Source organism: Panicum virgatum, chromosome 3N (genome assembly GCF_016808335.1).
Source record: "Panicum virgatum strain AP13 chromosome 3N, P.virgatum_v5, whole genome shotgun sequence".
NCBI lineage: Eukaryota > Viridiplantae > Streptophyta > Magnoliopsida > Poales > Poaceae > Panicum > Panicum virgatum.
Genome location: NC_053147.1, coordinates 67199758 through 67223137, shown reverse-complemented (window position 1 = coordinate 67223137; position 23380 = coordinate 67199758). Strand labels below are relative to the sequence as shown.

Below are 23380 nucleotides of genomic sequence, written 5' to 3'. Positions count from 1 at the left end.
ATCTGAAAGGAACACACCTATACGAGTCTGACTACTGGTCATAGTCTATGAGAACTGGGTATTCTCTAGAAACTCATGAAAGGCATAGAGTATGACTTATAAGCTCCAAACCGCGGGGATGTTTATGTAGCCTAGTACCAGTGTAGGACTCTGGTCAAACTTGTTTGCACAAGACTGGCAATTCAAGGCATAGTCCATTGTACAGTTGTGAATAAGTGTAGTCTTTGTTCTAGATGGAAGTTCAACTTAACAGTGTCTGTCAAATATTGGTATATCAATGAAGGAATGAGAGCATTTCTAGTGTGGCTTGAAATTCTTGGTGGGGATTGTTGGAATTATGGGCTTGGCCCATTTATTCTATTCAACGCATTAAAAGAATTCAAAGCCCACTATTAAATGCTAGGCAACTTAACAGTGTCTGTCAAATACTGGTATATCAATGAAGAAATGAGAGCATTTCTAGTGTGGCTTGAAATTCTTGGTGGGGATTGTTGGAATTATGGGCTTGGCCCGTTTATTCTATTCAATGCATTAAAAGAATTCAAAGCCCACTATTAAATGCTAGGGAATCAATTGCTTAATTACGTATCGGGAATTGAGGAAGATCTCAACCGACTTAAAGGGTGGACCTTATGTACACCACTTGTGAAGCCGGTAAGAGGAGATCGGTAAACCACACGCGCGCGCGCTCGCTCGCCTCGCCGGGCCGGGCCGGGCCGGGCCGAGGCCGTGGGCGTGGGCGTGGGCATTGGCGCGGCGTGACGCGGCCGTACGTGACGTGTGGTGCGGTGCGGTGCAAGCATTAAATCAGAGACAATAAAATGTTGACATTTACAGGTGAATGATGACACAGAATAAAACCTTTGCGGTTAATGAGATTCCTGTGATTCAATTGCACCAGTAATTGCTGCTCATCAAAGCCCATTATAACATCCAGATTCATTGAATCTGAGACACCTCCACGCCTATATAAACCACCCCCTCCTCCACTCATCCTCACACCTTCAGCTCTTGCTTCAGGTACTCCTGCTTAGGAGATCTCTCTCTTCTCCCTCAGCTGCTTTCTGCGATCTCCATCGCTAGCACTGCGTGCACAGTTCTAGCGACAGCAGGTCTCCGGAACCTCTGCACGCTGAAGGTCCTACACGGGATAGCGGGCAATCAGTTTTTTGGGGAGCGTCTTGGCGCGACTGCTCGCTCCCTCTCTGAACGACTACATCGGCTACTTCCTGGCGGCGTGAATGACTACTTCGTCTACATTTCGGCGACCAGAACGACTACTTCGTCTACTGCCTGATGATCGTTCGTGGTTCGTGGGACTGCACTGCGAACATCTTCCTGCATCGACGTCGTTCGGCTACTTCAAGCAAGGCCAGTCGAATAGAATGTCTATTCCAGCTGGTAACAGCGCATCCGATGCCTCCGGCACTGGTCCCGCCTTGGGGTACACTCTAAACTTATTCTGGTTTAATATTTTGTTCATGCTTATTAGTGAGAATAACATGAACATAAGCACATATTTTGTTCACACATTATCACTCTTTTATGTTATGAAATTGCTAGTAATATTTAAAATTAAAATATATTGAAAATTACCTAGTTTTATAACAGCTAGTACCATATTCCCACGAATTTGGGAAAGTCTTCGGAAGCGATGGTGCAGGCAAATCCTAGCAAACTACTGCTGCTCACGCACAACAGCTGCAAGCTAGATGGCGGGAGGGCCCACGTCTGGGGGCCGTAGCGAAACGATTTCTGCGGATTCAAAACGTACTGGGCCGTTCGCCAGCCTTCTTCTGTGTGTGGTGGTAGCCCGGCAGCATATGAACTCAACCCGGCCCAAAATCGGATCGCTATTAGCCGTGACCCAGAACCAAGGTGCCAAGGTGGGCTGACCTTCTCGGCCCATAATTTAGTGGCTGCGACGGGCGGGACGGCCCACGCGCCTCTCTACTCCGTCGTCTCCCACATCACCGGCACGCGGGCCGCGGCGGCGGGAGGCTTCGGCGACCGGCGGTGGCAGAGGCGCGGAGCCATCCCGGACAGGCGATGTCTAGCGCTCTCTCCGACCCTTCCCCTCCGCCGCCGGCTTCCTGTACAACCGATTCGCCCACGCGCACCTCCGCTCCCTCTTGCGCGCCCCGCTCCGGCTGTTCTCCGCACGCTCGCCCGCAGGTGCAGCGCCCCTCTCGTCAAATGATGACTAGTGCGGGTGCAGTCTTAAGGATGATCATTGTACATTTACCTTGTACTATTTCACCAATGCTGCACCAATGCTGCCCATAATTATTTTCTGTACCTTTTTTGTGTTCTGTGAGTGGATGGCTCGCAACCAGGTCCTCATAATTCTGCACAGCTGGTGGATCTGAATATATGTAAGGTATGCTTTTTGATCCATTTTGTTGAACATATTTTTTCTTGAAAATGGCGATACAAATTTGAGTGCAGTTCAAGATGCTCTGTCCATTTATGTCTGTTATTTTGCTTATGTCTGTCTTTTGTAGTCCTTGCGCTGTTTTTTTTTTTCTCGAACACGCAAGAGAGCTGGGTATCTTTGTATTGAGAGGAAAATCCTTGCACTGTTAATGAGCTGCAATTGCAAGTTTTCTTATGGAATTTAGCCTCTATAAATCGTTAATAAGAAATACTGCATGTTCATATATGTCTTCTTGTAGAAATTGATACCGTGACACATCAAAACCATTAGCCAAAGAGGCTTACTCATCAAGAATTTAATTTACTTTACTGCATTTGTAATTTTCCCCATGCCCCCATATGTCTTTGTATGTTGTATAGATGCATCCAGAGCTGATGCAATCATCTTATAGTGTAAACCACTTTGTTGATGAGACCTGAAATCTGCACTAACTTAGTACTTTCATCCGATAATTTGTTTTCCTCGGACACAGAATACATTTCATACTGTCCATAATAATCCAATCTTTTGGTATGCTGGTTTTAGCGAAAAAGCCTGTTGTAATCGAAGTGTAAAGAAAAGTTAGAGCTTTCTCGCACTTGAACAAGTTAACTTTACACTCCTGAACAATATTTTTTTAATGAAAAATTGCGGGGTGAAATAAATGATGTAATAAAATTGTATCGAGTTTATTTTAGGATTACACATTCCATTTTACAGAATATAAATGATGATTTTGTTCTAGTTATAAACATATAAAGACACAATAGCATAGTCCAAACCCACAATGATAGTACAAAGCAGAAGTGATCTACCAAATACCATGCCTTTACTATGTTCAGGCATCTACATCAAACACTAGTTTGGTTGTCTCCATGCCCTGGTACCTTATCTCATCTGAAGCAACAGGCCTCGATGGTCCTTCATGAGAGTAACGCACTCTAATAGGTTTTGTTTTTGTTACTAACTGCATCTGGAGTCTCCTCAACATTTGTAGGCGCTCTGCAACTTCCTTCATTGTCGGCCTCTCATCTCCTCTTGGGCTCAGGCAATGCATGACAAGCTCAGCTAGTTTCTCAAGTACTACCATAACTTTATCATCTATTATTTCACAGTCCAACATATCCCAGAGCTTATTCTGGTGGAACGTCAGTATGAACGTATGAGATAGTGATTTTTTTTCATTAAGATTATCAATGTATATAGCCCTCTTTCTTGTAACTAGCTCTAAAAGAACAATTCCAAAGCTGTATACATCACTCTTGTCAGTTAGATGGTGACTGACAAAAGTCTCAGGATCTAGATAGCCAAGAGTTCCTTGGATAAGCATAATGAAATCATTTTTGTCCATGGGCTTCAGTGCTGATGCTCCAAAATCTGACACTTTTGCGTTGTATTCATTATCAAGGAGTATATTGAGGGATTTGACATCTCCATGCAGAATTGTGCGAGAAGTTGATGAATGAATGTAGGCAAGAGCTTCTGCTGATTGTGTAGCAATCTTTAACCTTAAGTCCAAAGGGATCAGTGATCTGCAATCATTGCCATGAAGGAACTCAAACAGAGTACCATTGGGAATGAACTCATACACCAACATTGGCACATCTACCTCCAAGCAGCATCCCAGTAACCTCACTATGTTCCTATGGTTAATTTGTGACAATATTATTATCTCGTTTACAAATTCTTCTCTGCAGTCATCATCTATTGTTTTGGACTTCTTTATGGCAACTTCTTCATTATCATCTAAAGTTCCTCTATATACCATTCCGTGAGCACCACATCCCAGAACATGATCAACGCTGTAGTTGTCTGTGGCTTTCTTAATCTCTTTCTCAGTAAGTATAAGAATGGTATCAACTTGCCTTGATCTCATCTCATCATATAACTTCAGGCCTCCATTTTGTTTGAAGTACTCATCCTTCTCTTTCCTGAGCTTCCTCCGTTGTAATTTCATAACTAACAAGCATGTCAAAAGCATCACACCAAGTGCAGAAACACAGAGACCTGCACGATTATTTTATTTGAGGCTTGACACATCATAATCCTTGAAAAGCACCTTATATGGACGTAAATTTATGAACTATGTTTTTTTGGGGAATATACTCTCAGGTATGAATCTTACCGACCACCACTTTTTCAGATTGACTAAGTACAGGCCGGCATCCAGAATTTGTGCCGTCTGGTCTTGTTCCTATCTTGCATCGGCATATACAACCTCCTGGAGTATTGATACAGACACCATTTTTGCATGGATATAATGCACTGTACTTCGGGTCTTCCTTACGCAGCTCACACTCATCTATATCTGGATAGATTTAAAATTGATTAACGTATAGTAAAAAAAAAAGTCAGAAGGTGAGTTATTCAATATGTTGAGAAATTTCAAAAAAAAGGAAACAAAACCTGTGTTCTGATTGTAAGGAACAAGTGGTCTACAATTATGTATTGGCTAAACTTGTCCCTGTAGTTTATGGTCTTGATTTCCATATCCTAGTCTACAGAAACTTTTTGAATTAATAAATTATTACCTTGGCAGCCTTCACGAAGATAAGGATTGCCCCCATAACCTTCAGAACAGTTGCACAGGTACCCTGGCCCATTGCTTGCACTTATACAGTAACTGTTTGTACTGACACAAGCATAATCTTTAGGTGCTATTGTCCTTTCTTTTGGACAGGAGCTGTTTCTAATGGCCCAGTCACTAACAACTGGAGCACCTCTAGTTGCTCTTTCGTTGATGAACCGGTGCCCAACAAGGTCCTGTTTCCTGAAGCTGTACCACCCAACTTCAACAAGCATTGCGTAGAAGCATGGGTTGAAGATCCATGAAATGCTCATGTTGCTCACTTCCGCTAAGATGACAGTAAGATTGGGGGAGATGGTGGTTTCACAGCATCCCATCCCGGTGCACGCTGCTCCATCTTCTGTATTGTTGATACCTTGGCAGTATGAGAAGCATCCAGCCACGTAAGGGTCAGGGTTTCTGCCTCCGATAATCCCCAGGGCACTGCAGCCAATGACTGTGAAGCGGTTTTTGGTGGTCGAGGCTATCAATGGTGTGCCTTCCAGGCTGAACTCAGCTGTGTAGTTCTCTGATATAGTGTTATTTGCCTTGAAGCAGCTGTAGCCAACAGGGCCATAAACGCGCACCTCACCATGCTCCAAGGAGATGTCAATGACCTCTCTGGGTGTTGAAGTGTTACCAATCATAGGCCGCGGCGGCTGAAAGGTATCATTGCAGGTCACTGCAAAGTAGGGGTTGAGGCTAGTTGCTGCACAGCCAGCACCAATGCCAAAGGGGTAAGGGATGGTGATGTTCCCGCATTTGGCGGGGCACCCTGGAAGCGATACGGCGAGCTTGGAAGAGGTAGTGGATATAACTCTCACTTGTGACATGAGGAACACCAGGAGGAATAAGGCTTCTTTCATGGCTTTAGAGGTTTGGTGTATACTTGCTATGCAGCTATGGCATCGTTTTAAGCCAGTGCTCAACTACTCTCTTGTTACTATCATGTGATTATTATGTATTTTCTAGGATGGACTAGATAATGATTTATAAGGAAGTAGGCGTAACCCAGGAAGTTAAGATGATTTCTGTGAATGGTAATTAACTAGTGCAGGTCAGTTCACATTAGCCCTGAGACTTTGACCAATTGACCTGAATGACATATTGCTTTTCTGTTAAAACTCCGAAATTGAAGCATGCAAATGTAGGAATCAAAAGCTGTGTTGTGGCGCTGTACACATCTCTAACTTTCTCCGAAAGTGCCACAGTCATGTTATAGTTTTGTTGTTAAAAGTGCTAGTATCTGATTTGAGTTTTACTCATATTGCTGTCAAACTCTGGTTGCTTCCTGTCCATTTTTTGAGTTGTATCTGAAAAATATGGATGCGTGCCAACGCTGCTTGAATTGTTCTGGATCAGGCGTCATGAAATACTTAGCTAGATGGCGAGGAATTTGAAGTGTACAGTTGACTTGTTATTTTCCCGCTGAGGAATAGTGTACAGATAGGCTTCAATTGGCCTCATGTTTTGACTAACATATTATTTATGTATTATCTTCATGCAGTTCTCTCAGCACAAAGGATTATCTTGGGATCCAACCAATTGCTTGTTTCCATGTGCTTGAAGGGATGTACTATCTCCGTGCTGTCGTTCCCAGCAGAAAGGATTATCTTGTAATCCAGCCAATCTGGTGTTTCCAGCTTCCCATGATGCTTTGGAGGTTTTGGTCATGTGAATGGTCATGCTAATGGTTCTAAAGCACTTACGGACTTATGGTGCGTCACATGGTCAATAAGAAGAGTCAGATGGATATATTAAATTGGAGTCAAGTGCATACGCTGTCCTCTCTAGATGGATCAATATAATTCGACAGCGATAGTAGAAGGAAATTATACTTCACCAAAGGCAAATGCAGGTACACTTACAGATGTCCAAACATATAATTCTTTGGTTGAAAAAAAATGAGAGGCAGGAGGTACGCCCAAAATTTACTCGACTAGTTTGCAGTACAGTGTTGAACAGCAAAGGATATATATGCAGTCAGGTTAACAGCTACAAGTGGACAAATCGACTGTCATGACAAGAAGAAAGAACTGACAGTTGCAGGAGCACATAATCTGGCAGCCATGTTTCTGACTTGGGCGCATCAATCAGACTATCAGATGAAATGCCAGAATTACTGGAGGGGCAGCTGAAGTAGGAAGTGTTACGGACTGGCTTCCCAGACAGAGGCTCGGTTGGCGGCGAAGCTTCAGTGAGCAATGCACACATGCACGGTACGCCGTACTCGTACAGTTGCTCGCCACCCCACGAGCGTCAACCTTAAGCTTGCTCCTCTCCTCCGGCTCCGGCCTCCGTTGCCGCCTTCCCATTCAGCTGCCTGCCCACGCCGACGTGGCGCACCCCACTTCCGCCCTGCTGTGTTCGTCGGTGGGGCGGCACGTCGTTACCAGTCTTTTCCCCTCCCTCCTGAAATCCAGCTCCAGGGCAACCACCACGAGGACGCTTGATGCGCACGGCTTCGTTTCCGACCGCTCCGTCGCATGCTTCCTCGTCAGGAAGAGGTATCAGGCATCGCCAGTCACTGGGAAGATGATGAGCACCAGGAAGATTAATGCTTCTTTCATGACTGGAGAAGTACGGTGAGCACCTGAGAATTGCTATAGCACTGTCTTACAATCAAGCTAAGCCAGTTCTTTCTACTGTTTCATTACCATCATCCGATTATGTACTGTAGGGTGGGCTAGATGATGAGTAATAGCCAAGTAGGTGTGGCTCCCATTCCTTTTCAGATGATGAAGGCTGATGCGATGCATTGTATAACATCTGTTATTGTGCAGATGATTTCCCCAAATATGAATTTAACTATCGTAGGTGAAATCAGCATTAATCCTAAGACTTTGACCTGGATTACATACTGCTTTACAGTTCAAATTTCAAAGGTGAAGTTGTTAAACAACACACAGGATGTAGAATGGGGATCAAAAGCTGACTAGTAGGTTCATTTACATGATTGACATAAGAAGCTTATTGGAAACTGCGAAAGGTCAGCTCCTTTGTAAACCATATCCCCCAGAAAAAAAGCTCATTTGTAACCTGTCACTGTTGAAAACCTGGAGTTTGAGATTGTCTGAAAAATACAAAATTGGTTGTTCAAAGTCACTGTTGAAAACCTGGAATTTGAGTTTGCTCTATATGGTAGTGGAAGTGGCATTACTTGTTTACTGCCCATTCTATGAGTTGTGGCTGAAAAATTAATACAAAATGTGATTGGCTGTTCAAAATCGCATGGTTTGAAATATTCCTGCAATAAGAAACTAGATGAGAGCGATAATGGAGTTAGCGCGATGAGGCAGTTTATATGGCAAGAAATTCAAGGAAAATAGATAGTTAATATTGATAGTTTTCCTACTGTGGACTAGTGTAGCCGAGGCTTAAATCGGTTGCAGTTTTTATTTGACTAATCTATCTGTCGTCTTCATGCAGTTCTCACCAGCGTAGATAATTGTCTGCCGCTACATACAATGCAACTGAATACAAATCGACACTTCCATGGTGCTGCTTGGGAGATGGATCATTTGTCAGCTATTGGCTGTGCAACTGTGAAGTCAAGAACTCTTGGGACTGCGACCATTTTGAGTCTGGAGGCCTGCACAAGCAATTTACTGGGAAAAACAGCAACAGTTTGCAATACAACTGTGGCGCGGCAACGATAATTATTCACTCTGTTCGCTTGGCACATTGACTAGCTGCAGGCGAGCTCCTTCCATCAAACTGCCATCCATGCCTCGGCATATAGGGTGGAATTTCTGAAGCACTGCACCACGATGAACTGCATCCAGCTAAATTACTGCAGAAACAGCGGCGTTGCTCATGCCAATCACTACTAGTCTTTTGTGCAGCAACACATCTTGCCTAATTGGCCTCCGTATGTGCTGTACATTTCATGTTGTAATGAAAACAATCGTTAATCCCCGTCATCTTTCTTTCCAGTGCTGAACTAGTATTTATCTGAATAAGGTGACTTGGCCTTTATCTTCGTTTCTAACCTGTATTGTCTCTGTGGATGTAAATAAAACCTGGTGATCCTTTTTTTTTTGAGGGGGACCTGGTGATCCATAATTGCAATAGAAAAAATGAGTAGGGCGACTGGGCCCATTTCCACTTGAAGCCCACATAAAAATGTGTCTGGGCCAGCGGCATTGCGGGCCCGCCGGAGGGGGACCCTATTCATCTAGTGGAAGATGGTTAAGCAAATCATCTATAAAGCTCATTAAGGCCCAGTTGATGTTGAACTAGCATTCGAAAATATTGAACTAGTATTTCGAAAATGTTGAACTAGTAGTTCGAAAATGTTGAAGCAGTATTTTGAAAATATTGAATCGACATTTACTCCTCATCTTCTCCGACGCCGGCGACCGACGGCGGGCGGCGGCGGCACAGAGCGGGGCAACGCAGGCAGCGGCTCGGAGAGCAGCAGGGCGCGCGGGTGGCGGCGGTGCGCGTGGGCACAAGCGGTGGCGGGGGCGCGGGACGAGCAGAGCTTGGCCGGCGGCGGCGGCGGCCCGCGGGTGACGACGACGGCGGCGCACAGGGGCCGGGAGGAGTAGGCGTGCGGGTGGCGGCACAGGGACCGGGAGGAGGAGGCGTGCGGGTGGCAGCGGTGCTTGTGGGCACGAGAGGCGACGGCGGCGTGGGGGTGGGCGAGCAGCCCCGGGCCGGCGGCGAGGGCCCTCGGGTGAGGGCGGCGGCGGCGCACATGGGTAGGAGAGGGGCGCGTGCGGGTGCCGGATTAGCGTTGAGGGAAGAGATGGATGGATGAAATGGGTTGCACGAATCTCAAACACTAGAAGTTATGTTGGGAAAAAACTTCCGGAACACGGATAGGTTTTGCGCCCGCCGGAAGCCAGGTCGTGCTGCTTCGCGCGCAACGTGTGGTGGGCCACGTGGGCCGAGACCAGTTCGGCCCGCAGAAATGTTTCTCTGATGGGCGGCGCAGTTCGCGGCCACGGCGGAGCGGAGCGGAGCCGCGCGCTTGCATTCACGTCGGCGGCGGCGGCGAGGTTTCTGTGAGCGTCGATGCGGTGCGCCTCCCCGTACTCGTACGCCGTCCTCGAGTGCCTCCTCCAGCAGCACTTCCCCTTCCCGCGCCGCCTGCTGCAGCTGCACGCGCTCCTCCTCACCTCCGGCGTGCTGCTCCCCGACCCCAAATGCTCCGCCGCCACCGTCACCGCGTTCCCCTACAACTGCCTCGCCCACGCGCACCTCCGCCTCTCCGCCGCCTCCTCGTCGGCATTCCCCCCGTCGGCCCCGCTGCGCCTTTTCTCCGCCATGCTCGCCCGCGGCGCGCGCCCCAACCGCCACTCCTTCCCCTCCCTCCTCAAGTCCGCCTCCGCCTCGGGCTCCGCCGCCGCCGCGGGGGCGCTCCACGCGCAGTGCCTCCGCCGCGGCCTCGCGAGCGACCGCTTCGTCGCCTGCTCGCTCGTCAGCGCCTACGGCAGGACGGGCCACCCGGCGCGCGATGCACGCAAGGTGTTCGACGAGATGGAGGCGAGGCCGGACCTGGCCGCCTGCAACTCTCTGCTCGATGTGCTGTGCCTTGCCGGGGACCTCGAAGCGGCGGGGGTCTTCTTGGAGCAGATGCCAGCTAGGGACGCCGTGTCATGGACGACATTCGTGTCTGGGTTGTCGCGCGGTGGCCGGCACCGGTGCGCTCTCGAGGTGTTCAGGGGATTTTTGCTGGATAATATGGGACGAAGGCTCGAGGAGGCCACGTTGGTCAGCGTGCTTTCGGCCTCTGCCAACCTTGATGGTGCTGAGGGGCTTATATCGGGGATGGCTGTCCATGCGTACATGGTCCGGCATGAGGTTGAGCCCACTGCGTTTCTTGGCACAGCTCTAGTTGACATGTACGGGAAGCATGGGAGGCTTGGTGCGTGTACAAGAGCTTTTGAGTTTGTCTGCAAGAAGGAGGTTTGCACTTGGAACGCGCTGCTTTCGGCATTGGCTAATCATGGGAAGGAGGCTGAAGCGCTGGTTAAGTTTGACATGATGAGGACTGAAGGGTTCTTGCCAAATCAGATCACCTTTGTTGCTCTGCTGATGGCTTGTGCTCGTGCAGGAATGGTGGAGATTGGGTTATACTGGTTTGAGGCCATGGTCGCTGATTACAAGGTGACACCACTGATGGTCCATTATGGATGTGTTGTGGACTTATTAAGCCGTGCTGGCCGTTTTATGGATGCCATTCGAGTTATAGAGAGGATGCCCTTCGCGCCTGATGCTTCTGTGTGGGGTGCTCTTCTTGGGGCTTGTAGGCTCCATGGAAATGTGGAGCTTGCAGTGGAGGTTGGGCAGAAACTGATGGCCCTTGGCCCCCAGCAATCAGGTCGATATGTCACTGTTAGGAATGTTTTTTTAGAAGATGGTAATTGGCAGGCTGGTGTTAGAATGGGAGAGGTGATGCAGGAGGCTGGAATCAAGAAGATAGTAGGGCAGAGCAGTGTGGTGCTTCGTGGTCATGCCATTCCTTGATTACCGCACGTTGCAAAATGTGTTGGTCAAGAACAGATGCTCTTCAATGATTGTTAACATACGTTTCATCACTTTGGACCTGTTCTGCATGGGTGTAATATAGCTTCAAAGAGATGTAAGTACCAAAAATTCACTCCTTCGGTTCTCCTTATTCATGCACTTAGCCCCTAGGCAATATAAACCATACTTCTACCATGAAAATGTTCTGGAAATTTGTGCAACACAGAAGTCTCAAAACTTAAATTTAATTATTTTGCCATACTTGATCCAGTCTACTGATTATTGAATTTGCATTATACATGCATAAATTTTGGAAATGTGTGAATGAAGCTATTGAAATGTTGTATAACACTTGTTCTTGTTGCACTGGGATGTTGGATTGTAGATCGCTGTGGTAACAGTAACGCAATTGGATTGGTGGCAGTTAGTAGTGACTCGTGAGTCATGACTCTCATGACCCATGATTCAATCAGAGGGGAGGAAAGAATTAAGCCAGCTGGCCACCCATGCGAAGAAGAGACAGATTTGATTTCAGTTGCCTGGGAGCTCCAACTCCAAGCATTGTGACTCCAGGAGCCCAGGTGGACCAAGGACCTTAACCAGGTAAATTTGCTCCATATATCCAGATAAACAGTTGCTTCTGTGGTACAGAACTGAAGACATTTTTTACTGTTTGGAACGTTTTCCCTATTTTAATTTGCTTGGGACTAAAAGGTTTTCTTTTTGTTATACTCCCTTCGTCCCAAATTATTACTCGTTTTGGCTTTCTATATACATAATTTTTTCTATGTATCTAGATATATATTATGTCTAGGTGCATAGCAAAATCTATGTATCTAGAAAAGCCAAAATGACTAATAATTTGGGATGCGGGAGTAGAACAATAGAATTGCCTTGATCCGGAAAAACAATCCAAGCTCAGTTCACTTGCTAACAGAAACAGGAGAAGTATTCAACCATGAATGTTTAAGTCCCGCACAACGAATGGACATCTATTGGTTTGGTTTCGTCAGTGGGAAATCACTATCATGTGCTGTAAATGGTGTGAGAGGAAGTTGTTCCTGAATCCTGACGGCTTTGTTTATCATGTTTCAGGAAGCCACATAACTTGGCGGCAACAGGTTGGAGGAAGAACTATCACACCCACTGACCAGATGGAAATCGCTAATGTGCGAGGGTGGGAAAATCGCTGTTCTTGCATCGTCTTCCGACAGACGGCGAGCACTGCACAAGTCGGGGATAGTAAGCACGGTTTGCATTGCAGCAGCCACACCTGCAGCTCTGTGCTTCGCCAGATTAACCGTCTCACACCTGGTACCGCAAACTCGTTCTTTTGCTTGAATTCAGCGAAAGGAGAGCGCGCATGCTGAAACTGTGCCATGTGCTTCCAAATTACCGGTGCTTGCAGGATCGTCTCTTGGTGTTGGAAGTCGAAAGCCAGCGCCGCCAGAGCTCAGCACCCGTGCGTTGGAAACAAAAACTGGACGCGATCTCTCGTCTCAAGTTGTCAACAACAGCCGCTTTGCTTCCATCTTGATCAGACTGGCTCATGTATGTGTGTAATCCATTCTGATATGAATCTCTGTCGTAGGTGCAAGACAAATGGAAACCAGAGATACCTTTGGGGTCAGGCCAAAATTTGGCTTGCGATGGTCGGACAGAATATGGGCTGGCAGCAACCGACGGGCCGGGCCGGTTATGATATCTGGGCTGGGCCATACATTTGTCAGGAACTGCTGGGCAGGCCAAATCGCGGCCGGCCGCCGCTTGCTCCAGCACTGTTCTCTCGCGCGCCGAGCATCACATCACGACCCTACGTGCTGACCTCGCGCACTCCACCTGGGGATTGGCAACGGCACTAGGGCCATGTTTGGATGATTCCATGGAAATTTTTGCACAAAAAGACGAATGCATGCATGAAGTACTAAACGAAGTTTATTTGCAAAATTTTTTTAGGAATGGGTGTAACTTTTCGATACGAATCTAATGAGCCAAGTTTCATCATGATTGACTACAGTGATGCTACAGTAACAGCGCTCAATCATCCTCCAATCATGCGGTCAAAGACCTCATTAGATAGAGCAACTGTTACAGTACCACAGTTGTGGAGGTAATTTTGTAATTAGACTTTATTTAATATCCCTAATTAATAGTCAAAGCATCGTTTCTCTCTCATCAAAACTTTTCTACCCTCCAACCAAACATGGCCTATGACCACTGCTCCTCTGCGGCCCTGGCCCCCCGCCGCGCGTGCGTACGAACGTGTCACCGGCTCGCCTCGCCGCACAGCCCATAGGCCAGGCTACGCCCGTGGCCTCGTCCGTGCTCCTCCTACCATTTCCTGCTAGGTAGCTGGTAGCCTAGATGATGCGACATGCTCAGGAAGCGCGCCATGGCTCCAGTTCCTCCCAGCTTCCGCTGCAGACGGACGCAGCTTTTCGTTCGAGCTCATGGGCTGGGCGGCTGGCCAAGGATACGGAGGTGGCGCCCATGGCGCGGCCCAGGGTCCGAGGTCGGGCGTGAGGAGGCGAGACCGAGACGTGCATGCGCCGCGCAGGCTTTCCGCTGCCTTTCCCTCGCGCGCGCCTGCCGCCCCCGCTGCTCCTCCTCCTCCATCCAGCGCCACTGCCCACCACGGAGTCGTAGCCTGCGGCTCCTGCATCCCTAGCCCGGCAGGCGTTGCACTGCATGGTGATCCATCGCCGGCGAGCTTTCCACGCTCCTCGCGGCGCGCGCCGCGCCCATGATGTGCAACTGCCGTGACATCAGGAAACCGCAATCTAGCGCGTGTCCTTTTCTCCCTACGAGCCGCACGCAGTGAGGCAGCGAAAGTGGCCGGCCTGCTCGGAACGCCTGCTCTGCTCTGCTAGTGCTCGTGATCGGCCGTGGCCATGGCGATACCTGCGTCCTGCTCCTGCAGCTAGCTGCCTACTAGGCGCTCCATGGCGAGCTCAGCCGGAGTAAAAACCCTACGCGCAGCAGCTTTGATTTTAAGAGCAAGTATTGTGGCCGGCTGAGAGGTGGCGGGGAGTCGACGTGGCATAGGAGAGAGACTAGACCGGGCGACTCGCAAAACGCCGGCTGCGGCGGGCGGAGACGCGAGGGGCGTCCTGCTATTGGTTGAGCACTGATCTAGCAGCGGGGGCCACCATCATTCCGCCGGCATCTCAGCCAGGGGCGGGCGAAATCTATTGCCCTTGCTCTAACCTGCCTGCCCACCGCCATTGATTGCTAGCCTTTGCTGTCACGGAGCACGGCATCGGCAGAAATTACAGTGGGTGACGCAACAGTTTTGCCTCGCCACCGCGGGCTCCACAACAGTTTAACCGCGAAGTTTCTACGGTCCCGTCGCGGGTGTCCCGTCCTGGCCGCGGCCCCGATCGAGGCGAATTTCTTTGCCGAGTTTAGGGTCAAAGCCCCCCTGCAGGTTCCAGGGCGCACGCGGATCTGCAGACGTGCTCGCATGGCCGGGGCCTGGGGCCCGGCCCGGCGCAGGCTTTGCTTGCCCTGGCGTGTGTTTAGTTCCCACAAAATTTCCAAAACTTTTCAAATTTTCCATCACATCTCCTATCACATCGAAACATTAAATATAACAAATAGTTTATACATGGAGTATTAAATGTATTTAAATAAAAAAACTAATTGTATAGTTTTGATATACGTTGCGAGACGAATCTTTTGAGACTAGTTAAGTCATGTTAGGACAATATTTACCACAAACAAACAAAAAATACTATAGCGTGCTACAGTGACTGATGTGACTTTTTCTCCCACTATTCTCCCCACCTAAACACAGCGCTGGTTGCTGTGCTTCGCTAAGAGGAGCCGCGGGTCACGTCACGGCCCTGTTCCAAGCCTCTGCCCGGCGCCCAGAGCCCCAGACGACCTGCGTGTCCCGTATTAATGGCGGGTGCATCTGGCGCCGCGGCTCACCATGCCTGTGGAGTGTGGAGTGTGGAGTGTGGAGTGGAGGAGCCATGAACTCGCCCCGGGGGAGCACCGGTAGAGGACTCGAAGGCTTCAAAGTTCAAGCACGGTGCATGAGCATGCGCGTGGGCCCAGCCGGCATCCGCGGCGGACATGGCACGTCGCCGCACGCCGCACGCAACGGGGGGCGGGGATGCTCCGGCGAGCCGTGTCCGGTCGGTGATCCGAGACCGGCGACCCGGCCGGGGCCCCCGACAGAGATGGACCGATCGTGCGGGGAAAGGGGCTCCGCGACTGCGACGACACCCACCGGCATCGGCAACCCCAGCTAGCTGCTCGATCGGTCCCCGTCCACCGGTCGCGTCCTTCGCGGGCGCCCTGCCTCAGGCCCTCAACTGGACGTGCAGCGGCAGCCGCAGACCAGCACGCGGCAAGCTGGTGCGACGGCACACGCAACGGCGGTCGGCGGCAGCAACCGTGCCGTGGACCCGTGGTTGCCGTGCCATGGTGCGGCAGGACGCAGCCGCTCTCCGGCCCGGCACGTGGTCCACGGCCAGGTGCCAACAAGCAGCCCGTGCCAACGACTCCATCAGTGACAGTGAGCTTGAAAAACTCTCTGATCATGGCTGCAACCCTCCTCATCTTAGCTACAGTATCACTTTGTGACTTTCAAGCATCTTCTAATCTGCAACCCTCCTCATCTTAGCTACAGTATCACTTTGTGACTTTCAAGCATCTTCTAATCTCTCCGGACGGACCCAATACCCACAACAACCAACGAAATCCATGCATCCAACAACTGTTCGTCCAACGCACGTCAATTTCAGACGACGACCAACAAGTGCAGACACTTTGAGCAAAAACTAGCCATCCATTGGGCGGGACTGTCACACACCTCTCCGGCAACCAAAACGAAAATACAATGCAGCATGTGCTTGCTGGGTTACCAAAACCACTCCACTGGCGCTGGCAGCCTGCCGCACCAACCAAGCAGGCCCGGGACGAGGCGCTCCGGGAGACAGGTCAACACCCGCCACTAATGTAATCGCCCTGCTCACCGGGCAAGCTCCAAACACCCATGTGACCCCTGTTCCGATCGCTAGATTACCGGACAAGCTCCAAACAGTTGTGTTTGGTTTGGGTTGTAAAAAATTTCGCGAAAATTTTCTGGTCATTTCACCACTAATTTAGAGTGTTAAATAAAGTCTAATTATAAAACCACCTCCACAACCCTCATATAAATCACGCGACCCCCATGTAATTAGAGAATGATCACTGTAGCAACACTGTAACAAATAACCAGTTACTTACCATCATTAGATTCGTCTCGAAAAATTACATTCATTCCTGAAATTTTTTTACAAATAGACTTTATTTAGTACTCCATGCATTGAATTGGAGATTTTCTCCTGGAAAAATGTGCGCGTAAAATTCACTTTAGTAACCAAACACGGCCGGTTCCGATCGCTAGATTAACCCGGCGATCACCTGCTGACGGCGTGCCTCGGAAACCGGAGCTCGAAGGTAGTAGTAGGATTAGGATCAGACTAATGGCGTAGTATTAGTACATAAGATTAAATTAGTACGAGTACATGCAGCTACTAGCTTGTGTACATCCTGGCTAGGTTAATGCTGGCGGCGTGTCTCCCGGCGACGATGGCGGCGGCGGCAACGTTCAGAACTCAGAACAGGTCAAATCGGGGGTCCGGTGCCGGCGCCGGCTTCTTCCTATTGCTGGGCGTAGCGGGGACCGGCGCGGCGTGGCAGGACTGCGACCGGTGCAGCGGCGACGCGCCGGGGACGACGGGCGGGCGGGATGCCCGGAGCAGCGCGAAGTTGAGGCCGCGGAAGAAAGGGTGGGCCTTCACGTCGGCGGCGCCGCGGCGGGACCCGAGGCGCCGGGCCGGGTCCTTGGCGAGGAGCCCGGCGATGAGGTCCCGCGCGTCGGCGTCGGCGGGGCCGCAGGAGCCCGAGGTGGGCGGGAACGCGAGCGGGCGGCGCGCGATGTTGCGGAGCGTGGACGCGTTGTCGGCGCCGGCGAACGGGGTGCGCCCGTGGAGGAGCTCGTAGAGGAACACGCCCAGGGCCCACCAGTCCACGGCGGCGCCGTGGGGATCGCCGCGGGCGACCTCGGGGGCCACGTACTCGTGCGTGCCCACGAACGAGCAGGAGCGCGCGCCCACGGGCTCCGCCACGAACGTCCGCGGCGCGGCGGTGCGGCGCTGGCGCCGGCGGCGTCGCTTGAACAGGTGGTCCGGGAAGCAGGACACGGAGGTCGACGCGCCGCCGCCGTCGTCGTCCACGGCGGACTCCAGCGACGGCGAGGACGTGGACTCCAGCGACAGGTCGAAGTCGGTGAGCATGATGTGGCCGTCGGCGCGGATCAGGACGTTCTCCGGCTTGAGGTCGCGGTACACGATGCCCATCATGTGCAGGTACTCCAGCGCCAGCAGCACCTCCGCCGCGTAGAACCTGCACCGGCGGCCGCCCAAGCGCTCGACGCCGTCAGCGACACGAAAGAAAGATTCCATCTTTGACGGTGTGTAGGAGGAGAACGAAGTGCTCACCGAGCGGACGGGAGCGGGAAGCGGCGGGAGGGCATGCGGTGGCGGAGCGAGTGGAGGTCGCCGCCGGGGCAGAACTCCATGACGACGCAGGAGAAGTGCGGCGCGGCGTCGAAGTCGGCGAAGAGCGTGGGGAGGAAGGGGTGGTCGAGCGCCCGGAGGATCCGCTTCTCCGCCGCCGCGCGCTCCAGCTTCTTCTTCTTGGCCACGACGCGCCGGTCCACCACCTTCATCGCGTAGAGGTGGCACGCGCCCTCCCTCGCGGCGCCCTGGAGGCGGCAGAGGTACACGGTCCCGACGTCGCCGCCGCCGACGCGGCGCAGCAGCTTGAAGTCCCGGGGCCCGAGCGGCGCGGCGGCGGACGTGGACGCCGCGCGGATCGCCGCCCACGCCGCGTCGCCCGACCGGTGCGGCCGCGACGCCGCCGCGGGCGGGGGGGAGCGCGCGGCGGCGGCGGCCAGGGCGGCGGACGGGGAGCAGTCGAAGGAGAGGCGGGAGAGGCTGGAGCACCGCGGCAGGCTGCCGGCGCTGCTGGCCGAGCTGAGGCTCGAGTTGGGCGCCGCCGTGGACGCGTCGGACAGCCGCTCCTCCCCCGCCGCCGCCGCCGCCGACACCTCCAGCATCGCGAGCCCCGGCGGCGGCTTGCCGGGCGGCACCGGTGCAGCGCGCACCGCGGCGACCATCACAGGCTCTGTCTGGTTCACTCGCTCTAGCTCCGCCGAGAGATTTCCGCGGTGCGTGCGGCCAAGGGAGTTGGTGGCGCGGGCTCTTTATACCAGCGGCGAGCCGAGCCCACCACCGGACCCGAAGCCGAAGGCGCGGCAGCTCCGGGCACCGAACCCCTCCGACACGTGGGACCACACGGCCCCCACGTCATCCACCGTTACGCGACGGCTAGGCGGCGACGAGGCAGTAGCGCCCCCTAAAAAAACAAATCCAGCCGCTCGGCCACCGGCACGTGGGCTCCGGCGGCACGGCGCGGCCACGTGGCTGCGCCGGCGCTGGGTCGGGGTAACGGCAGGCGTCAGGCTCGTGCGCGCGGGCTCCGGCGCCGGCGGGGCACGGCAGGGGCAGATCCGTCATTCCACGGCGCCGCAGCACTTTTATTACAGCAGTGGAGTGTTACTGGAGGTGGGGCAGCGTGCCGTGCGGGGGGTGCGGCGAGGTCAAACCGGATCCGCTGCGGCGGCGGCGCGGCCGGTGTGGCGCGTTGCTCGTGCTCGACAGCCAACCCCCGCCGCTGTCCGGCGGAGCCGGCATGGAGGGAGACGATGAGCAGTGGCGTCCTTCCAGTGACAGACAGGTACAGGTTCACCTCTGTTCAGGGGTGCTCACGACGAAAATCCAAGCTTTCTTCTTTTGAAAATACTACAAAATTCGAGATTTCTTTCTGTCCAAAAGATTAGTCTATTTGTCTTGTGCTGGCCAATGCCTGCTTCGACCAGTAGGGAGGATGGCGATGCAGGAGAAGTTGCCGAGCTTCCTGTTCCGGTCTTGGATATCCCATATTTGCTGTTAACATCACTGCAAACATCGATGATCTCGTGATGTTTCTTTGATACTCCCTCCATTCCAAATTATAAGTCATCCCAAGAATTTTGATACTCCCTCCATTCCAAATTATAAGTCATCCCAAGAATTTTGAAGAGTCAATTTTTTCAAATTTGACCAAATTTATACAATAAAATAATAATATTTACGATATCAATTAAGTATCACTAAATTCTTTGTTAGTTATATTTTTATTGTATACCTATTTGATGTCATAAATCTTTATATTTCTCTCTATAATTTTGGTCAAACATTGAGATGGTTTGACTCTCCAAAATTCTTAGAATGACTTATAATTTGAAACGGAGGGAGTACATGTCTTGGTCAGCAACGTCCGCGTGTCCAAAGAGCTCTTCGCTTCCCTGTGTGTTTTTTCTTCTACACCCGCAGACTATACCCTTCGTTTAGATGCATGCTGTAAATTTGTTGAAAGAGAATTTTTTTTATATTTGAAATATTAAATATAAATTAATTACAGAACTAATTGCAGAATTTGTCTGTAAACTACGATATTAATTTATTAAGATTAATTAATATTCATTAGCGCATGCTACTGTAGCATTTACTGTAGCAATTTAGTATCTCTTTCGCCGTGATAGTTTTGGAATTTTAAATTTTGCATTTAAACAAAGGGTATATCAGCATGCCACCGGCTTTTCCTGCCATATAGGAGAATATCGGCATCTTCCTTGTCGTCAACAACTCAGGATTCTAGAAGCTGCACAGTTGCTTCTTTTTTGTTTCAACCATGCCGTGTGGCCCCCCCGGAAGTGTGTACCGGAAGCCAGAAGCACGAGACGGTTAAACACGCACTAGCTAGCTCACTGTCTGGCAGGGATGATTATTGCTTTGCTTGTGCACGTAAGCACAGGTGATTATTCTTAGCATCATTGGTTAACTGGTAACTTTGTCGGGGACGGAAACGTCAAACCGATCGGCCGTAAAAGTCGTCTGGACTTTTGTGAAGCGCGCGAGCAGTGAACGTGAAGAACCCCCAAGGCATTGCGTGGCTCGAATGCCCGGTTAGTTTATAGGCTTAAAATAAACCAGTTCCTTAATTTTTTTTAATAAAGAAAAAAATTGGACTAGTACCAGTTATGATCCTAGAGGTCAAAAGCGTCGCATATTTTTAAAGAAAAACTGGAACTACTGGTACGTGTTCTCATGCCTCGCCTCAAATGGAGACTACGACTTTGGGAACGTGATATACTGATATATACTATGCATATGTATTAGTGATAGTACGTGCGTGGAAAGTGGAAATAATTAACAATGCATGATCGTTCTTATAGAAAAAAAACTAGCAAGCTAGCCCGCGCAAATAGCACGTGAAGCTAGTTTTTCTTAATTTTTATATTTTTCCAGATGATGTACATTGTAATTCTTTTTCTAGATGGGACCAACCAACAGGTCATCTATATTTTCTACACCAGTTACATTTTGTAAAATACTTTTAGAACATGAGTTTAGGAAAAATAAAATATCTTATATATAAGAATATATTTTTGTGACACTTCGTGCTTATATTACATTGAAATATTTTGGCATGATATAAAATTTTGACTGGTGATGCACTTTTATTTGGTAGTTTCGGTCATTGTGTATGAAAATTATCCTTAAATTTTTTGAAGAAAATCTCTTTGATTTTCTCCTAATTATTTAATTTTTAATTTCGAAATTAGCTATTTATTAGTCGTATTTGATATGGACTCTTGAGTCAATTTAGACTGTTGGATTTTATGCAGATCCAACGGTGTAAACCTTTCTTCTTTAGATTAATGTAGAAATTAATTTTTAGACTCACTTGGCAAACTTGATGCTTTCTTTTAACACTCTTTTATTGAATAGGCAGATGTGTGATCGTCGGGTCAAATTTGATGGCTACAAACGGCTAGCTTTAGAAGCGATGGACTTTAGTTTATCTCTGTTTCCAAAGGTGGCGACAGCTTAATCAGCAGCACTCCACGCTAAATCAAAGCCGAAGCTACATACTAAGATTAGTACTAGCAAATTAATTAAGCAATGGCTCAATAGGTGATGGGATTCTGCCTCCCTCCTCCAACTTTCTTTGTAATAATCTGGTAGGGGCCTTAGGCCCTATTTGTTTGCCCATAAAGTTATATAATTATAATCCAACTTAAAATCTAAAAGACAATCTCAAAAGGATGCCCCGGGAATTAGGCGCCAAAGTGGTTGCAAAGAGCAAGAGGACAGGCACCAAATGAGGTGAGGTGAGACGGCCAAGGTAGATGCCAAGGATGCAAATCCCGGACTCGTCTCCTCGGTGCTAATATGAGTATTATTGACCATTGGTGGCAGCTCTTGTTTTTTCTTTTGCTGTCGAAGGAGTACTTTATGTTTAGTGGATATAAGAAGCAGGCACGTGCTGAGGCTTACGTCGGCCCGAGAACGAAGACGATCAGATCTGCAGATTGGAGGTGATGACACGAGTCAACAGCATCCCTGGTCATCAGCCGTAGTAGCCCGTAGGCGAGGATGGCAGGCCGGTCGATCGATGGAGCACTGAAGAGTTTTGTTTTTTTTTTAAAAAAAAAGAGAGATCGAGCACTGAAGATTTGAGGCGAGTTGCCGGCCGATCATCTCCGGTGCCGTTGTGAACAATCGACCCTCCACCGGAATCACGAGCCCGACCGAGCCGTCGGGAGGACGTGCAGGCACGCAAAACCACTGTAGTAGCTACGACGTGGGCTTTGACACGGGCTACCCGCACTGATCTTGCTCCTCTGGGTCAAGATTGAGCACGCAAGAGTCAGTCACTCAGTCGACCTGCGCAAAAAAAAAAAAAAACTGACAAAAAAATCGGATCGAACAGTGACCACGTGGTCGCGTACGGGACCACGCGAGGGTCCCAGCCGGCCGGCCGGCCGGCCGGGCTGCGGCTGCCGGCGTCTGCGCTCCGCCTCGGCCTCGCCTGCCCCGTCGTCGCCCGCGGCTGTCGTTGACGCCATCCGCGAGCCATACGTGGGCGCGCAAGCTAGCGAGGCCATGTGCGCGGCGCGGGCGCCGGCGGTGTCCGCGGGCACTGGTGGCTGGGAGACCTGCGCGCGCGCGGCGCGAGATGGATGCCCAGGCAACGGGTGGCGCTCAACCGGCGGCAGGCACGGCGCGCGGCCGTTCCTCGGATCGATCGACCACGCCGCCGCACCAGCAAATTTAAACAACCCCTGGGAATGCAGGCGCAAATATAGTTCAGATAAATAAAGCTCGCACAAACTTTTCGAATTCCCACTGATTTTGCACCTGTCTTTCTAAAAAAACTGATTTTATTTGCACCGCAAGTGAAGTTTGGATAATTGCAACCGCGAATTACGAGCGAAGACAGACTTGGAAGGATAGTTTGTCTGCCTAAATGGCAGCCAAAAGCAGAAGCGAAGTACATGCACCACGTCGCGCCAAGGACTTCATCACCAGCTGATAGAGTAATTTTCTTTTTCGATTCCCCGAGTTCTTTAAACACTCTAGGGTACGGTTTCCTTTTCTCAAACAGAGGTCACTACTGGTTATCCATTTGCAATTATAGCGCAGATCACCAGTCGGTCTCACTGCCTACCTTTTTCATGCATTCATTCACTCATCATCCATGCACATCGGCTGATGGACCAAGTTCTTTTTTTTTTGCAGACAGTAGTGAAAACAAGATTCAACTCCTGCTTTAGAATATGTTTTACGTATCAAAATCATAGCTAGTGATTGTTGGGATTCAATTATCCGTGCTGATGAACAACGGTTTAATATAAGCATGCATGTTGGCTGGGCCCATGGCTCAGTGTCTGAACAAGCAGCAAGTTCAGGCAGTGTGCATATGGGTCCAGTCCGGTCGTCTCATAAGGGCAAGCTAATTGATGAGTTCTATTGAAT

At 50.3% G+C, this 23380-nt stretch overlaps 2 protein-coding genes and 1 long non-coding RNA gene across 8 annotated transcripts; 2 read left to right on the top strand and 1 right to left on the bottom strand.

Annotated features, from left to right (window-relative positions):
• Positions 1-1933: 1933 nt before the first annotated feature.
• On the top strand, positions 1934-9022 carry LOC120666935. 5 transcript variants are annotated; one of them, XR_005671953.1, is made up of 6 exons: positions 1935-2380; positions 3414-3496; positions 3858-5005; positions 5097-5858; positions 6490-7567; positions 8412-9022. It is a non-coding gene; the product is annotated as an uncharacterized LOC120666935 (long non-coding RNA). The 5 variants fall into 5 exon arrangements; XR_005671949.1 differs by having other exon boundaries at positions 1934-2380; positions 3414-5005; XR_005671950.1 differs by lacking the exon at positions 1935-2380 and having other exon boundaries at positions 3390-3496.
• An 872-nt stretch (positions 9023-9894) lies between these two features.
• Positions 9895-13418, top strand: LOC120666934 (putative pentatricopeptide repeat-containing protein At1g10330). Of its 2 annotated transcripts, XM_039946927.1 has the most exons (5): positions 9895-11574; positions 11845-12062; positions 12555-12773; positions 12868-12962; positions 13051-13418. In XM_039946927.1, the coding sequence occupies exon 1, from the start codon at positions 10005-10007 to the stop codon at positions 11457-11459; it is 1455 nt and encodes a 484-aa protein (XP_039802861.1). In that variant the 5' UTR covers positions 9895-10004; the 3' UTR covers positions 11460-11574; positions 11845-12062; positions 12555-12773; positions 12868-12962; positions 13051-13418. The 2 variants fall into 2 exon arrangements, with proteins under 2 accessions (XP_039802861.1, XP_039802860.1); XM_039946926.1 differs by having other exon boundaries at positions 12868-13163.
• A 3504-nt stretch (positions 13419-16922) lies between these two features.
• On the bottom strand, positions 16923-18676 carry LOC120663899 (protein kinase PINOID-like). Its single transcript, XM_039942845.1, has 2 exons — positions 17954-18676; positions 16923-17858 (listed from the first exon to the last, which is right to left on the bottom strand). Exons 1-2 carry the CDS (start codon positions 18631-18633, stop codon positions 17069-17071), a joined length of 1470 nt encoding a protein of 489 aa, XP_039798779.1. The 5' UTR covers positions 18634-18676; the 3' UTR covers positions 16923-17068.
• Positions 18677-23380: the final 4704 nt, after the last annotated feature.

Excerpts from the sequence above, each read along its gene's own strand:
- LOC120666934 (XM_039946927.1), top strand. The coding sequence starts at position 10,005 with ATGCGGTGCGCCTCCCCGTACTCGTACGCCGTCCTCGAGTGCCTCCTC.
- LOC120663899 (XM_039942845.1), bottom strand. The coding sequence starts at position 18,633 with ATGGTCGCCGCGGTGCGCGCTGCACCGGTGCCGCCCGGCAAGCCGCCG. Across the intron at positions 17,859-17,953 it reads TTCCCGCTCCCGTCCGCTCG|GTTCTACGCGGCGGAGGTGC; the intron begins GTGAGCACTTCG and ends CCGCCGGTGCAG.